We start from the raw sequence: 16,725 nt of genomic DNA on the forward strand, positions 1-16,725 counted from the left end.
TTTGTGTACCAAAGCTTTGTTTCTCCAGTTGTAAGCACATCTCATGGAGCTGTGGCTGGAAAGTTAAAAGCAGGCAAGTATTAAATTGATTTGCTATTAAAATAAATTAGAACTGCTCTGCTTTTTTAGGCTCAGCAATCGCCTCTACAGACCACAGCTGCAGCTGCCAAAGCTTTACAGTTTGCAAATATGTGGAACTGCCAACAAGATAAAAAAGGAACCTAGTTTTCAAAGAGCCTTAATAAGTAGAGCCGCATGAAGAATGCCTAAAATAGTCTCAAGATAATTCATTTTAGCATCTTAGGGAACATTCAATCATTTTAATCTATAAAAAGCATTTTTGCATTATTTAGAACTGGTAACTCCTTTCCCCAAAAGCTACAAATATTTCTAAGGGTTTGATTTGTTTAAATAAGAACCAAAGTTTGCATTGTTTGATTGTGTGTCATTGGCTTTAATGGGTGAACAGCAATATTGACTATGATCTATTTGGGTTATTGTAACTATACATGCCATATTAATCTACCTGCTAAAACAACTGTTATTCAAAATATATTTTCATACAAATAAAGTCAAATGTAATTCTTTTTATCATTATATGTGCCATTAGAATAAACACTTGGAACCCCTCCATACAGCCTCAGACAGGACAAAATAGTCCATGACAACAGGGCAGTCAGACCAGTTCTGCATGATACCATCTGCTCACTTCATCTTTGTACTAATCCACACAACAGAACCCACAACCTCCTCCCAGTGAGTCTATGCACCAAACACACTACTCTGCCCTCCCCCCACAATGCCTTTGTTAATACCGACAACACCTTGTCTTATACTGACTGGGGCTTCTTCCTCTCACACACTAACATGGCAGGTTAAATAGCTGATAACAGACCCAGTATGTGTGATATGTGAATATACTTATCCTAAAGCTTCCCATAGATGCGACAATTCTTCTTGCCGAATGACCGATTTTAGGGAAGCCCGACCAATCCTTCGAAATTATCGTGCGGTTAGTGGTATTTGAACGATCATATATCTTGCGATTTTTCGGCCGACATTTGTCGGGAAATTGAACGGGCAGGTCAAAAAATCTTTGTTGGTCCCAGTGCAATCTCTCTATATTTGCAGGGCCAAGCAGGCAGCTCCCCTTTGTTTTCCTGGTAAATTGGTCTTTTTAGTTGAAGGTAAATTAGTACGATCGTATGGTCGTTCTGAGAAGATCGTGGTCTCACGATCAGGATCTGATGTTTTAAAAATCTCAACATCTATGGCCAGCTTTATACTGTAAATTTGATTGGAACAGGGTCTCATGTAAAAGCCTCATTAATGTTTCATAACTTTATCAGTAAAGGGTAATACATACATAAATAAAAACCTGCTTATAAGTAGAAGTAAATGATATGTTGTTTAAAGGAGATTTATTATACCCACACTATTCACTGTTTTTTACTAATTAGGACAGTCCAATAACATCTGAAAACTTTGGGCAGATACATGTTAAGTTAGAGCTCACCACAGATAAACTCATCCACCTTCTGTTCATTCCTATTGAATTTTGGAACCATTTTGATCAATGCTTGAAAGATGGGTTCACCATTTAATATACACTCCTAAAAATCTCATGGAAATGAATAGAAAGCGGATGAGCGTGTCTGTGGTGTGCTCTAATTTACACTTTGATAAACCTGCCCCTTTATGTTCCCCAATGGGAGGGTCCCCAGAAATGGAAACTGATCTGCTTTTCTCAACCTGTGTACAATAGAAGGCAGAGGGAAGTGGACAATCATGTCCTTGCCCTAAAAATCATTACAATAACGAGCAGCTCTAAGGGAAGGGAGAGGATAAGGAACTTTAAAAGTACCCTGCCAATAATGGGAGAAAAAAGAATATTTTGTTTTTTTTTTAAAAAAAGTTATCTATTTATTGTGTTAAATTAAAACTAAGTTTTTAGGTGTATATTGTCACTACGTTTCGAAAAAATTTTTGGCGAAGCAAAATATGGCAGATTTGCTCATCACTAATCCCAAGTAGTCATGTACCACTGGTAATGCTAGCTGTCAGATATATATAACTGGTCAGCATTAAAAACGCTGGATTAATGGATTTATGGACATATTAAAAAGGTAAAAACTAGCAATTGCACCAGACAGAAGTGCTGACACCAGCCAGTTTATTTCCCTGCAATATGTTTGCAGTATTAGATATGTCACTAATAACAAACTGATAATGGTGCTGTAGGTTTTAGTACTTCCTAATACAAGAGGGAAGAACCTTCAATCTGCCTAAAAAGTACATGGTTGACCACTTTAAACAACGTAACACTACAGTTGAGCTTTTGCAGATATCTCAAATAGTGATGGGTGAATTTATTCGCCAGGCGCGAATTCGCGGTGAATTTGCGCGATTCGCCGGCAGCGAATAAATTCGCGAAACGCCCGCGAAAATTCGCGGCAAAATTTCGCCGGCGCCAAAGACGGGCGTCGGCGTAAAAAACGGGCACCGGCGTCGGAAAAACGGGCGCTGGCGTCAAAAACTAGACGCCGGCGCGATTTCACAAATTTTTCGCCGTTTTGCGAATTTCGCTAATTTTTCGGCGAAGCGAAACGGCGCAAATTCGCCCATCACTAATCTCAAATAATCATGTAACATTTGCTGATATATTTTCACTGTTTCAAGAATCTTCAGCAAAGCGAAACAGGTCCCATTCCCCAAGAATTAGTCAGCATTAAAGGGGTTAATTGGCCCTGCATTTCAACTTGATTAATGCTGATTATTTGTGAAAAAGTGCTCAGGGGACTTTGCTGAAGTATATCCCCAGGAAATTAATATACAGGTATCTTAATACTGTATATACATATGTATTATTTTTTATATTTTGCAAAAAGATCTTTGTATTAGAAATCCTCTTTCTTTTTATGCTTTCCTTCCGTTTTTAATGAAAGCTTGCAGTCTTGTAACCACTACTTTGACATACAAGGGTGATATTAAGTTAAGCCACTGTCAAGTTTATGGTCCATTCTTTTGACTGCACTAAACCTTTTTTCGTTTGGTCAAAGCACATCAATAAAATGTTTTTTTCATTTGTCATTTATGTTTTATATTAAATAAATACTTTCTGATAACAAAATAACACCTCGCATCTGCTGTGTCCAGTCTAATATTCTGTATTTCTGGTCGATTAATCCTTAATGTACCATAGATAATGGTTTTCCTCGGCATAAGAAGCCGTCTTTTCATTTAGCGTGTATCATTTCAGATCATCAAATACAGAAAATGCATAGCATTGCTTTTCTGACAAAATAAGGGTCATTGCTAATACACCTGTAGAATTATCATAGAGAAGAGCCAGGAGGAATACCATTAATTTTATTCTAAAGCTCTTTATTCATAATCACAGCACTAATAGAAAATGCAAATAATCAACAAACTACTTGATTCTGTCTAATATATTCAGACAGCCTCACCCAAGCATGTACTGAAGAACTATGATCTCAAGGTATATGATACCTTTCCAATTTTATTAGAGATTGTTTCTAAAGATTTGTCAGACACTTGCTATTAAGGTACAACAATACAACCGGATTCTGTTATTTTAGCTGAAAGGCTGCAGTGCTAGGGCAGTGAATGCACAATATAGAAAAAGCTATTAAGGACAAGATAAAACAGGTCGTGTCCAAATCTCACTGTAAAATAGGTACAAAATGTTACCCAAACCAAAAGTAAAATTCCAGTAAACGTCATCATCATAACATCATTTCAGAATGTTACAATGAGGCATTAAAGGAGAACAGGTTACGGTTGAAATACTGTAATCAGCATTTGTAGTTAAAAGGAGGCAGGAAAAAGGCATATGGAACAAGGACAGACCCGGAAGGATACTGAAAACTAAGGGGTCTATTTACTAACATTCGGATTTCCTTGATTTTTCAAGAATCATATTTTTTTCTAAAAATGCGAGTTTTTAAAAATTTCTCTAAAACTGGAAATGTATTAAGTGTATAAACAATAGAAAACTCTTAATACAAAACTTCTCCAAGTAAAAGCAGTCAACGTCCTATAGAAGTCAATCGGAGTTGGATTTTTTTGTTAGCCATTCAGACTTTGAGGTTTTCAGATTTTATTTCACTAGTAATTATCCGAAAAACAAATTTTTAGAGGTGCAGAGATGCAGCCCCTCCTGGACCTGCTCCGACGCTAAGGGGCAGATTTATCAAGGGTCGAAGTGAAAATTCAAATTTAAAAAATTCAAATATCGAGCTAATTTTTGTGTACTTCGACAAGGGAATAGTCCAAATTCGAATTTTAAAAAATGTGAAAATTAGAATTTTTAAATTTATCATGTACTTTCCCTTTAAAAATTCAACGTCGACCATTCGCCATCTAAAACCTGCCGAATTGCAAAAACCCTAAATGTTGAAAGCACGGAGCGGTGGGCCTCAACAAAATTTGATTCTGAAGTTGTTTTATTTGATTAATAACATTTTTATTTTCCGTTGTCCTTTTTCATTCCTTACTTTTAACAAAATTAGCTACACAATCATTTTAAAGAAAGGATGTAACGCCATGTCATACTGGGATGAGCAATGAGACTTGCTTATTATACATTCTACCATAACCAAAGAAATGGAGCTTTCTAAGCATGGGGAGGCAGCCACATAGCATACTAATTTGTCTTATGGTCTTTCAATCATGACAACATTTGCAATGACAAATATTTCCCATTTATCACAAATGTCACTCTATTAACAAAACTGCAACATGTTCTTTTGTGACAGATGCACTGTGCTATTCTGATACATTCTACAATGTTATTAATTATAAGTCTATCCCTATTGTAGTTTTCCAGAAACCTAGGTAAACAAGCATTTTCACAATTAATTATCTATATAGTTAACTCAATACCAATATTAGGACCACCTTGTCAGATCTTCATAAGGGTGTGCTAAAAATATGATGTGCTTGAAGTGCAAAACAAAATAGCTAAACAATTGTTCGCATCAATTGTTATGAATCCTATGCGAAAAATATTCTGATAATTAATTAGTTATATAGCATTGGTCAAGCCATTCTAAGAGTGGGTTCTATATTGGTATTGGAACAATACTTCAATAATCACATACTTGGTTTAACCAGTAGTTAAGGATCATAATGAACTGCTCATATCCCGAGAGGAATATGTCTTGTAGTATAAATAGCGCAGTGTTGGCTTAGAGATCCCACTTCAGTTGAGGGAATAAGTTCTTAAAACCCCATGAACTTAAAGGGCACCTGTCACCCCCAAGAAAATGACCCCGGGAGAGCTAGGCCACCCGCAGAGGGAGAGTATTTGTGGCATTTATGCCACAGCTTTTTCTTGTGGTGCAAATGCTTGTGACATCACATACATGCGCATAGTAAGCGTGCTAGGAGAAGCGCTCATTTCATGGCTGCCTCCAAGAGCGGGTGGCCTAGTGCTCGTAGAAATAAAAATTGATTGTTTTCCTCAACCAGAGGGTGGCCTTTATTAGGTTGGGGAAACAATTTGCAGTTATAGGTAACATTAAGATGTTGAAATAAAAGCTGCAAATATTGTCTAATGTCTAAAAACATATAGCAGCTATTCTAAACCTAGTGCAATATTTTTATTACATGGGACATAAATCGTCCATAGCAATGTTTCTCTACCTCCTGCTGAACTATAACTCTCCAGCACATTATTAAGGGTCTAAAATACAATAGGAACTATAGTACATTAACAAAATAAATAGCTGCCACTATTTGCTGAAAAAGTGCACTGGCCCATTGTCCAGTTGTCCCAGTCTTTAATAGCACTTGTGGGCAAAAAAGTAAGAATCCAGACTATAAATTTACATTCAGATTTTTACTTTTAATTTTAATATGCAAAAGCTTTACAGTATTCATTTTAAACTAAAAACAAATTTTAAAACCCAAGCAACAGTATATGAACAACATGAAATTGAAGCAGAAAATATAGCCTTTGACAGCCTTTAATATCCTGAAAAAAATACATTGCCAATATTTTTTATTTCACAGTAAAATGTTTCCCAGTTGTAAAATGGAAATGGTCCTACTTTCCCTAGAAAACAATAGTTTGTTTTAATGTGGTTGTTTTGAAGCATTTGTTTGTTGGAATATCTATGTGGATAATCATTGCTCATTACATTGATTGCTGTGCTCTTGATTGGTTATGCCTGATTGTTTAAATCCGTTCCTTTCCTCTTTATTCTTTTTAAAAAGCAACAACAGAGCAGGGGCTATGGCAAAAATTTAACAGCATATCAAGCAGGCGCAGACATAAAAGAACAGGTGTTGGCTTGTTTTGTACATGGCTTCTTGGAGACATAACTTTAAGTCTAAATTACAACGTCTTTTACAATATGGTAAGAGTGTGGGGGTTCTTAACTCAAATGAGATAGAGTATATGTGGATTGAACATCCGAAGGTACCTATTTTTCACATTCTCTCCAAGGTACATAAGGATCCATTCTGACCCAAAGGGAGACCAATAGTGATGGGAATGGGACCTTAAACGAGGGGTTGAGCGAGTATGTGGATAGACTGATACAGCCCATGGTCACCCAGTTACCATCATATTTGCGTGACAGCAGGGATGCCTTGAATAAATTGGGTGTTATTGAATGGCAGGAAGGTTATATTTGGGTGACTATGGATGTATCGGCTCTCTACTCCTCAATCAGACATCATGATGGTATGTGTGCATTGAGTTATTGGCTAAAAGAATATAGGCTGTATGGATTTGATCATAATGACTTTATCCTACAGGCAGTGGAATATTTAATCAATTATTTTCTATTCAAGGATAAATACTACCTCCAGACATGTGGTGCGGCGATGGAGGCGTGGTTTGCTCCCTCATATGCGAACCTCCTCATGGGTTGGTTCGAGAAACACCACATCTTTGGAGGCACTATAGATTTCTCTCCACACATAGTTAAATATTATCGCTATATTGATGATGTGATACTGGTGTGGAGAGGGTCAATAAACCAACTACAAAATGTCATGGAATTCTGCAATCAGAATGATAATGACATCAAATTTACATATAAAAGTGATGAAAGTGTGGAGTTCCTGGATATAGTATTTAGTCACAAAAATGAGAGAATACAAACTGACACCTATAGAAAGACCATTACTAGGAATTCACGGTTACAGAGGACAAGTGGACATCCTGTGCCCCTCTTGGAGGGCATCCCCAATGGATAGTTTCTACGCTTATGTCGGAATTGTTCCACTTGGGATGCCTTCCAGGAACAGGCAATGGATCTATGGGATCGATTTATAGCAAGAGGATACCACACACAATTTCAAACAAGCGTATGATAAAGCAGTGTTAAGTGATAGGGCCACTTTACTCAAACAGGAAGATAAGCAACAGACAAGATGGAGGGATTCACAAAAGGATAGGGTTAGGACATGTGGTAACGATATAAGTCTACAACAAGGAAATAGAGTGAGATTTGTGACAAATTTTAGTATAGAAGCTGGTAAAATAGAACAAATTATTCGTAAACATTGGAGGATATTACAAAATGATCCTATATTATCAAACCTCAATCTTAAGAAACCCCAATTTGTATATAAAAGGGTAACTAATATAAAGGATAGAGTATCCCCAAGCATGTTGAGGGACAGAAAAGAAACACATCGGAGTGATTGGCTGAGATACACAGGAACATACAAATGCGGGGCAAATATATGCAAATGTTGTTGATACATAAATGTATCAAAAGAAGTTGTAAGTGGGACCACAGGTAAGACATATAAGTGTAACACATATGTGAACTGCAGAACATATAATGTAGTGTATTTAGCCACATGTAAGTGTGGAATGCCGTATGTGGGGAAAAAACACTCAAATTGAAAAAATAGATTATTGGAGCATATTGCATGCATCAGCAGATTAGATATTTTGTCAGCCATAGCAGAACATGTAATAGAAGCGCATGAAGCTAATGATTACTTTGTTTCATTTCAGGGAATAGAAACCATAACACTGGGGAGAAGAAAAGGAGGTGTGGACAAACTTAGGTCTAAGAAGGAAATAAAGAGGATGTTCACTCTAGATACATTGAAACCACTTGGTTTGAATAGAGAATGTGAGATCAAAACATATATAGACTAGCAAGTTTAGTTATGATTTATTACATAAGAATGGATTATGAGTATGATACGTTAGGTTCTGGATCCCATATTTATATTGATACATATGAATTATTTTATAAGTATTATAGTAACAACTTTGAAATTAAGTGTATATCATTGTTTTTTTACAATGTTACAGTGATACTGTGTTTTCATATAGATGTGTATGGTGGAGCAAGTTTATAATGTAGAAAGATATTCACATTATGGGCTGTATTTCTATTGACATTTGGTCAATATGTACTCTCCCATTGCATGAATACAAAATATACAAAGAATACAATGAATGGAATAAATAGTTGTGGGTTGAGATACAAACGGAGAACTGATAAGTTTATGAGTTATAGAGTGATATAATGGCTGTATACTTAGCGGTACAGGGTATTAGCAAATAGAGAATTTACTAAATTTGTCTGTAGAATTGTAGAGGATGTTAAACATCATTGAGAATATTATTTTTCATCCCAATAAGTATACAGAATAAGTATATAGAATAATGTGTTCCCTGATTTATATAAGTATAATTTGTATATTTCATATATTTTATGTATTCATGCTAACTTTTCATCCGCAATCATTATAGAGGATTATAGAGGGTTTAATATTTATATCATATTATATGCATATGCACTTTGAACAATTATTTGCACTTGCACTTTGTATATTTACAGTTATAGATGCGAATTTGCACAGATAGTATAGAGTGAAACATCCAAATTGGGACCAGATGGGAATTATACTTTGATTATAATGATGTTATATGAATATATCATTCAAATGTATACGGGTCATAAAGGTTTTTTGTAAAGGGATATACAGATATATATATATTGTTTACGGGTTAATAGGTACTGTCCCTTTAAGAGGACACGATGTGTGATGAGATGTGATTTGAATGAGATTATCACACTATTTAAAGGGGTGTCCACATGTTATATGATTAGCTCTGAGGAAGTGCCATTTTGTATGGGCACAAAACGCGTAGGCTAAACTTCACTGTTATGCCACCATTGTCACATTGTTTGCCACAATAAAAGCCACAACTTCATGAAGTATACGTGTCTTTGAATACTGTTCCGGCTGAGCGCCCAAGCGAGGACTGCGTCTGTGTATTTGCTCTGTGGCTGCTGGAGTCTCGCGGGATGCCGCTGGGGCACCGACGTACATCGGCTAAACTAGAAGGGTGAGCTCCGTGATTTATATATATTCTCCTGACTTTATATTTTCTTGGAGACATTGCTGGTACCCAAGGGATGAAGACATACTTCCTGTACTTTAGCTATTGCATTTGAAGAACAGATCTGTGTGTCCTGAAAAATTAGCACAATAGCTTGTCACACTCATCTGCTGGTAGGTCTCAGTGGGCATGCATCATGAAAAGCACACCTTTATATAACTAGCTTATTTTGAGTTTTCATTTCCTTTTTTTTTTTAGCTCATGCCTGTGTGATATTTGCCACTGTCTCTTATGTCTCACTGGGCCTATTCACCAGTTGTGCCGCTGTGGTTCATTTGCCGCACAAGTGAGGTAGAGGTTTGCTCATGGATGAACATGCAACCTGTTTGAATAGCATTTTACTTTTGCCAACTTCTTTGATTATTTGAATGGCGCAGTTGCACTGGCAGCTCACCAGCTACTGTAATGGGCAGAAGGCTTGAAGCAAGGACTTGTGTACAAAGTACTATAAATAACACAGATCTATTTCATTTGAAAGAACCTCCTGAGTTGTAATTCTGACAAGGGAACTTCGAAATGTCAATATTGTGAAATTTTTAGTGATGAGGTGCACCACATGTTTTTGACCTCCTTGAGTTGAACATTGCAGAGCAAGGACCCATAAATGTTACAAATATGATCACATCTTTCTAATAAAGTTGCAATATAGATTCAAACACTGCCATAGTTGATTATTTCAGTACCTAAAATTAAACAGACAGACCTGATCACCAAAGGGTAGAGGAAACATACACAAACCGCAGTTTCATTATTTTCTTACTCAACTTACTTAAGCTCACTTACAAACACACACACAAAATGACAGCTGCCCCATTGTTGGGTCACCGCATGTGGGGAGGGGCTGTAAAGTTTTTTTTTATTTTCTCAAGGTTAAGTGACAAGCAATTGGGTGTTACCAAAAGAGATGACCAGTTAATGGTACTTCCTGGTAATGCACCCTTGTCACATTGTCATTGTGAGTACTGATGTTTTATCTGCTCAAAATGGAATTTGAAGAAAAGTACAAAGTGGAAATTGAGCTAACTTTACAATTCACTCTGGTATTATCGTTTGAAAAGCTCAGAGTTTATTAATGGGTATCTTGGGAATGTCTCACTTTTGTGCCTGTGCATTGACAAGAAACAAATTACTTTTTTATATTGAAGATGCTGTATCTAAAGACAGAAGAGGAGTTTAGAAGCAAAAAAAGGTTTGCTACCTTACAACCTGAAAATCAATATCGTCAGGCTGCTACTAAATTTCTGTTGCTAGCCACATATCCATCAATATCAGGTTGCATCCACTCTATTTTACAGCCTTAACCATTTGCTGGATGAATTTTATGGATTAGGGATTATCAGTCTATTTTGGGAAGACTTTAAGATAGATGTTACCAAGTAGCCAGTAACATAAACTTTTCCTGGGATTCATTTTTATCATAGTTTTGTGATAAAAATCACAACTGGATTAATCACAAAATATAGGAAAAAAGTTTTAAATAGCATTGTCCATAAGTTTTCCATGATTTTGTGATTTAATTTGTTGTCCGTGGTTTGTGATAATGGTACAGATACATTAAAGCTGGGAGATATATCAAACATAAGGAAAAGAACAATAAATCCAGAGTTAGAACATCTTCTACATGAAAGGCCTGTTTATAAATATTTGATAATGATATGAACTTGAAAGCTTTTAGATCCCAAAGTTTTGCACTTAATGCATATTGATCATTCAAGTTTGGAATCAAACTGTGGTAAGAATTCAAATATGAACATTAATAAATCAACCTCCTTAAATTAAGATAAAAGTGCATTTTAATTAAGTTAAATGAATGCCTACAAAGCAATTTATAGACTCATTCAGGTATACACCTTCAATGTCACCAATGTCATGTAAGTATAATTTGGCTTGTTTAATAAATAATTAATTTAATTAATGATGCATAGTTAAATTTAAAATAAGTTTCACTTTAATGAGCTGGAGCCAATAATCCAACCCACCACTTTGCAGTTTAGTCAATATTTGTAGAATTTTGGATGATATTTTTTTAAAACTTTTAATTTCCAGAAAAAGCTGCAAAGTAAATTCACATTTTCATCTAATTAATTATCATCAAATGTAAATGAACACATAAAACCATAAACATATTTAAAAAGCAAGTGTTAAAGTTCACAGCTAAGTGCTTGTGGTTAAATTGCTCTTATTAGCATATAGTTTTCCTATTGATTTTACTAGCAAACTGATAAAAAAGCTAAACAAAAGTGCTCTTTTGCCAATTTTCATTTCTCTTAGGGAAAAAAGTCAAATACAGAACTAAAACATGCATAAAACATGGATACAATGCCTGCCATTAACATGGATTTATATCTTTGACAAGTATAGTCACATCTCATATTATTACAGCAGTCCTAATCTGATGACAACTAAAGAATGACAGGTTTGGTATAAACAGTAGACAATTCATCACACACGTAAGTGTAGAGTGTGATACCACTTTGGGTTATTTGTTCCACAGAGAGCAATATAATTCACTTCTGTTTTGATAAGAGTTTAAGCGCAGTTCTATATAAACCTAGTCTTCTCGCACAGTTCAGTTTTGGCATAGCTTTAGATCTGTTCAACTGTTCTAGTATTTCATCAATTCTCTTGTGTTGATAATCCCCATAACTTGCACTATAGACTTTTTAATGTCTTGACAGTTGCCAGTAACTGAGAAGTGAGTCAACTGGCATTATGAAACCCTAACATAGGAATTGCTTTATAATGTTGGTGTTATTTTCATATTATGAAATATGAATAATGTAATTAAATGGATTTTTCTGCTACAGTTACCACATCTCATGCAAATTCAGCTTTTTTAATTATATTACTCATTTAAGAATGTCCAAAGGGAATACATGTTATAAAATAAATTGATTAGACAAAGTGCTTTCCATTACATGTTGATTTATCTTTGAACTATTTCAAACATCACACTGTAACTTTCTGGTCAGCATCTCTGTGACCTTGCTGAAACCAACACAATCTCATCTGCAAAGACAAAGCTTATCTGAATGTGCTGAGTGTTTATGGAATTAGCACATTACAATACCATTAAATTGTCAATTACCTCATTTATAATGATCCAGTGACAGTCAAAGGCAACTAAATTAGTCTCCACAACCTGCAAGAAAAAAAAAACAATGTCATGAGTCAGCACATTACACCACTTGGATGCATTCACTGATACAAAGAAAGGAAGATGGATATTCAATATATTGCATTTGACCTTTGCAAGATGAGAATATAATTCAATGCTGTAGACTTAATTATAACTTATCTGACAAAAATCAGGTTAACATTTTTAATTTATAATAGTCCATGAATCAACTGCAATTCATCCAAGTTGTATTTGGTTATTTATTTTCAAACATTCATAAAAGCATATGCTATATTTTAATTTCTTGGCAGAATTTTGAAACATTTTCTAAAAGCTGTGAATAGTTCTATATCTAGAATTCACTTTCTAAATCACACTTACTCATGCAAATAGAAAGGAAGTTCTCAAAGATAACAAAGAACTCATGCTGCTAAAAATAGCAATGCAACTTTAGTGCCATGGCCTCTTAGAAGAAAAGTCTATCATCTGGAATGCTGAGAACCAATGCTACATTTTTCTGTAATGTAGAGCACCATGCCTGGAGCCTACTAAAACACATATAAATATCAGGGCTGGTTATGACCCCAAATCCCATTCTTACTGATGTTTTAATTCCACATTCAGGTTTAACTAGGTAAGCCAATAGGCATTTTCCCAAATTTCACCCTACAGTTTGAGAACCAGTGCCATGTAGAGCTAGCTTAAGTTAGTCCCTTTATAGTGATGAGTAGAATGGAGTCATGTTTTACAGGCAGGCAGCTCCCTGGTGGTATAAAAGACAGGGGATTAAGAATTCCACAGCCTGATACCAGTATAAGATTTAGACCAAGTGTTAGACCAAATCTCCACCATGTTAGTAAGGATTAGTACCCCTGTTTTCATCATCAGTATTAAACATGAGTATTTTGTTCAGAGGATACACATAAAGGCACAAGGCTGTATGCTGAGTTATATATGTCAGGCAACTTCATACTCTACTCCAACAATTTTTCTGGTGATGCAACACATTATATTGTAGGCTCGCTAGGTATCAACAATTCAGCTAACAGTAACAACAGTGTACCAAGCAACAGCACACAACCAATTACAATAAGGCTACTTAACCCTTGGATACCGACCCAAATAGCAGAGACCAATGCTTTGGGATGGTAATACATATCCTGTGCTGTTACTACAGTGTTGCTTCTATTTGTTTTTTGTGTGGGTTCACTCATAACTCTTTAACTACAGCTTTCCTGCTTACTAGATGTTAACCTATACACAGTAATAATTAAAGGTAATATAATCTGGTTGAATTTTGCACACTTGTTGCACATTCCTTTGAATCATAAGGAAGAAGCAATACAGTTCCTGAAGAATATTACATCATGTCTGAAAACTAAATGATTAATCCCCTCTGTTCCTGTTTAGTTATTCTACTTCTCTGACCACTGGTATCTTAGCATTTACAAGGCTAACTTGAATGTTTAGCTGAACCATTTATTCCATTGCGGTCTTTGACTTCTGTGCCTGCAATACCTCTTTAGTTCTCAGTCTTTCTTGCAAAGTCACAGTATGGTTCACACTCATCCCTTGCTGTGTCCCCACATGATTTCTTTGTACCATCGGAGACATTAGAACTAGGTTCTCAGGGCAAAATGAATGGAACTTCCCTCCTGACAAGTGGCTTTCAGCCAACAAAAATCAAATTTGTGTGTTTCTATTCATGTGAATTACAGTTGACACAAGGGTTATAGTATTGAGCACTGCTCTGCAAGCAAAGAAAATATGTGTTTATGTGAGTTTGTGAGGATTATTTTTACTGACTTGTGACACTGATTATTATTAATAGATGCATCTGTTTTGCTTAAGAAAAATTGCCCTCGACTTTCATGTGTAATATGTAAAGTGTATCAGTAATGCGAATTGTTGTGGAACAAATCCAGGGCAGCAAACTCATCTGCAATATTCTTTATTGGGAAGCAGAGTTATACAACATGTTTTGGGCTATACCCTTTGTCAAGTGTAAAGGAACATTCAAAAATGCCAAACATTTAAAACCTGGATTTAAAATATATTTTATGAATCATATTGGGATAATAACACGTACTCCCTATAACAATTGGAATTTTATGGGATAATAACACATATCATTTTAACAATTGGAATCTTATGGGATAATAATACGTATCACTATAACAATTGGAATTTTTATGTATTGATTATGGAGGGGGTCATGTTAATTAAGTAATGGTTATATGATGCATTTTATTAATGTATTTGAGATAAATGTACAGTATTTATTCACGTTGCACTTTAATAATTTAGAAATTTGCATAATGCACTTCAATGGATGTGTCATACTAAATGGTTAATGCAAACTTTTTACCCATGATGCACTGGACTGGTTACATGAGGTTTTAAATGTTTGGCTTTTTTGAATGTTCCTTTACACTTGACAAAGGGTATAGCCCGAAACATGTTGTGTAACTCTGCTTCCCAATAAAGAATATTGCAGTCGAGTTTGCTGCCCTGGATTTGTTCCACAACAATTTGTGGAATTAAAACCATCAAGGATTTTTGGTGAGCCACACTTATTTGCTTATTTGTAATATGTAAAGTGTGTAGCAAAAATTATGGAGAATCCTCCACAAACGAAAGGGAAAACATCCATCCATGTTTACATATTTTTAACTAGTTTGGCTTCTTTAAAAAAAAAAAAATGGCTTCTCTACTTGAAACCATGATATCCTGCCTACTGTATGAGCTTGGGCAGCACAAGGGCTCAGTGGGTAACACTCCTGCTTTGCAGGACTAGTGTCCTAATTTTCAGCTTGGAGAACTGCAAGGGGCCTGTGTGAGTTTCCTCCAACATACAGACAAGTTAACTGGCTTCTGATTAAATTGACCCTTATGTGTGAATGTGAGAAGGACTGTATAAGCTACTGAGGTAAATGATGTATAATCTCTGCAAAGTGATACAGAACATGTAAGTGCAATATAAATAACTGATAATAGTTTCCCTATAATACAACTAACCCTATGTGAGACTTTATATGAAAACAAAAACTTTAAATCATGTGTCTGCATATTGAGTATATGGCTTGATATATACATATATTCACTACCATATCTTATAGATAAGTTACTACTGAAAGTTTTAAAGCTCAAATAAAACCATTCACATAACATTTTCAAGACTCTAGCAGGTCCGATTATAAAGCTGGACTTTTTTGAAATCTCAAAACAGCATACTGAAAATTGTTGTTTTTAATGGAATTTTAGCATTCATTTCCAACACAAATGTGGATAATACCAAATAAGCTTTAAAATTCATATAATTTTAATTTAATAGTGGACCATGTGATGACAATAAATACATGAATGGAGGGTTATTGCTTGTAGAACAAATATGGTTGTGCATTTTCATGCTAATAAAAGCTCTACTAACTGTCGTCTTTTGATAGACCTCAACTTGAAAGAATATTTGCAAATACAAGTCCACTTAATACTGTTAAGTTTGGCACACCCATTTCAGTGTTATTAATAACTATTATATATAGTGATGGGCAAATTTGCGCCGTTTCGCCGAAAAATTCGCGACGCCGGCGATTTTTTTCGGCCGAATTTTCACGGGCGTTTCACGAATTTATTCGCTAGCGGCGAATCGCGCGAATTTGCCCCGAATTTGCGCCTGGCGAATAAATTTGCCCATCACTAGTTATATATATGTTAAACCTTAGTAATTCAACACTCAGGGGCATATTTATTATGCTGTGTAAAATGAAAGTCGCCAAAAAAACTAAGTAAAATAAATGGTGAATTTATCAAGGTGTGTAATTTTACACCATGCAAATGCCAGATTTGATGCTATTTTACATTGCTTCCATTGGAAGTCACTCTTATGACGTTTACACAGCAAAGCCAGTCAATGTGTGGTGTATTATGCTGTTTTTTACACAGCATAATAAATATGCCCCTCAGAGTGATTTTGTATAGGTTATAGCTCAAACTAAAAAATCTAATGCAAACATATTGTAGGTATTTGGCTGACCAAGAAATCAAGCACACTGTTTATGCAATCGGTTTGTTTAACTCTTGCATTGCATTGTATTTAAAATAATTCTTGTTCTTTTTTGGGGACTTAACATATGCTCATACATTGGGGCACATTTACTTAGGGTCGAATATCGAGGGTTAATTAACCCTCGATATTCGACTG

At 35.4% G+C, this 16,725-nt stretch overlaps 1 protein-coding gene across 5 annotated transcripts in view; it reads right to left on the reverse strand.

Moving 5' to 3' along the window:
• Positions 1–16,725, reverse strand: part of grid2.S (glutamate receptor, ionotropic, delta 2 S homeolog) — a 612,233-nt gene that overhangs the window by 274,237 nt on the left and 321,271 nt on the right. For all 5 annotated transcript variants that reach the window (XM_018252173.2, XM_018252166.2, XM_041590791.1 and 2 more), the window contains one exon: positions 12,495–12,548. In XM_018252173.2, the coding sequence (XP_018107662.1) occupies positions 12,495–12,548 (54 nt within the window). The remainder of the gene's footprint in view (positions 1–12,494; positions 12,549–16,725) is intronic.

This window comes from Xenopus laevis, chromosome 1L (assembly GCF_017654675.1).
Source record: "Xenopus laevis strain J_2021 chromosome 1L, Xenopus_laevis_v10.1, whole genome shotgun sequence".
Taxonomy (NCBI): Eukaryota; Metazoa; Chordata; class Amphibia; order Anura; family Pipidae; genus Xenopus; species Xenopus laevis.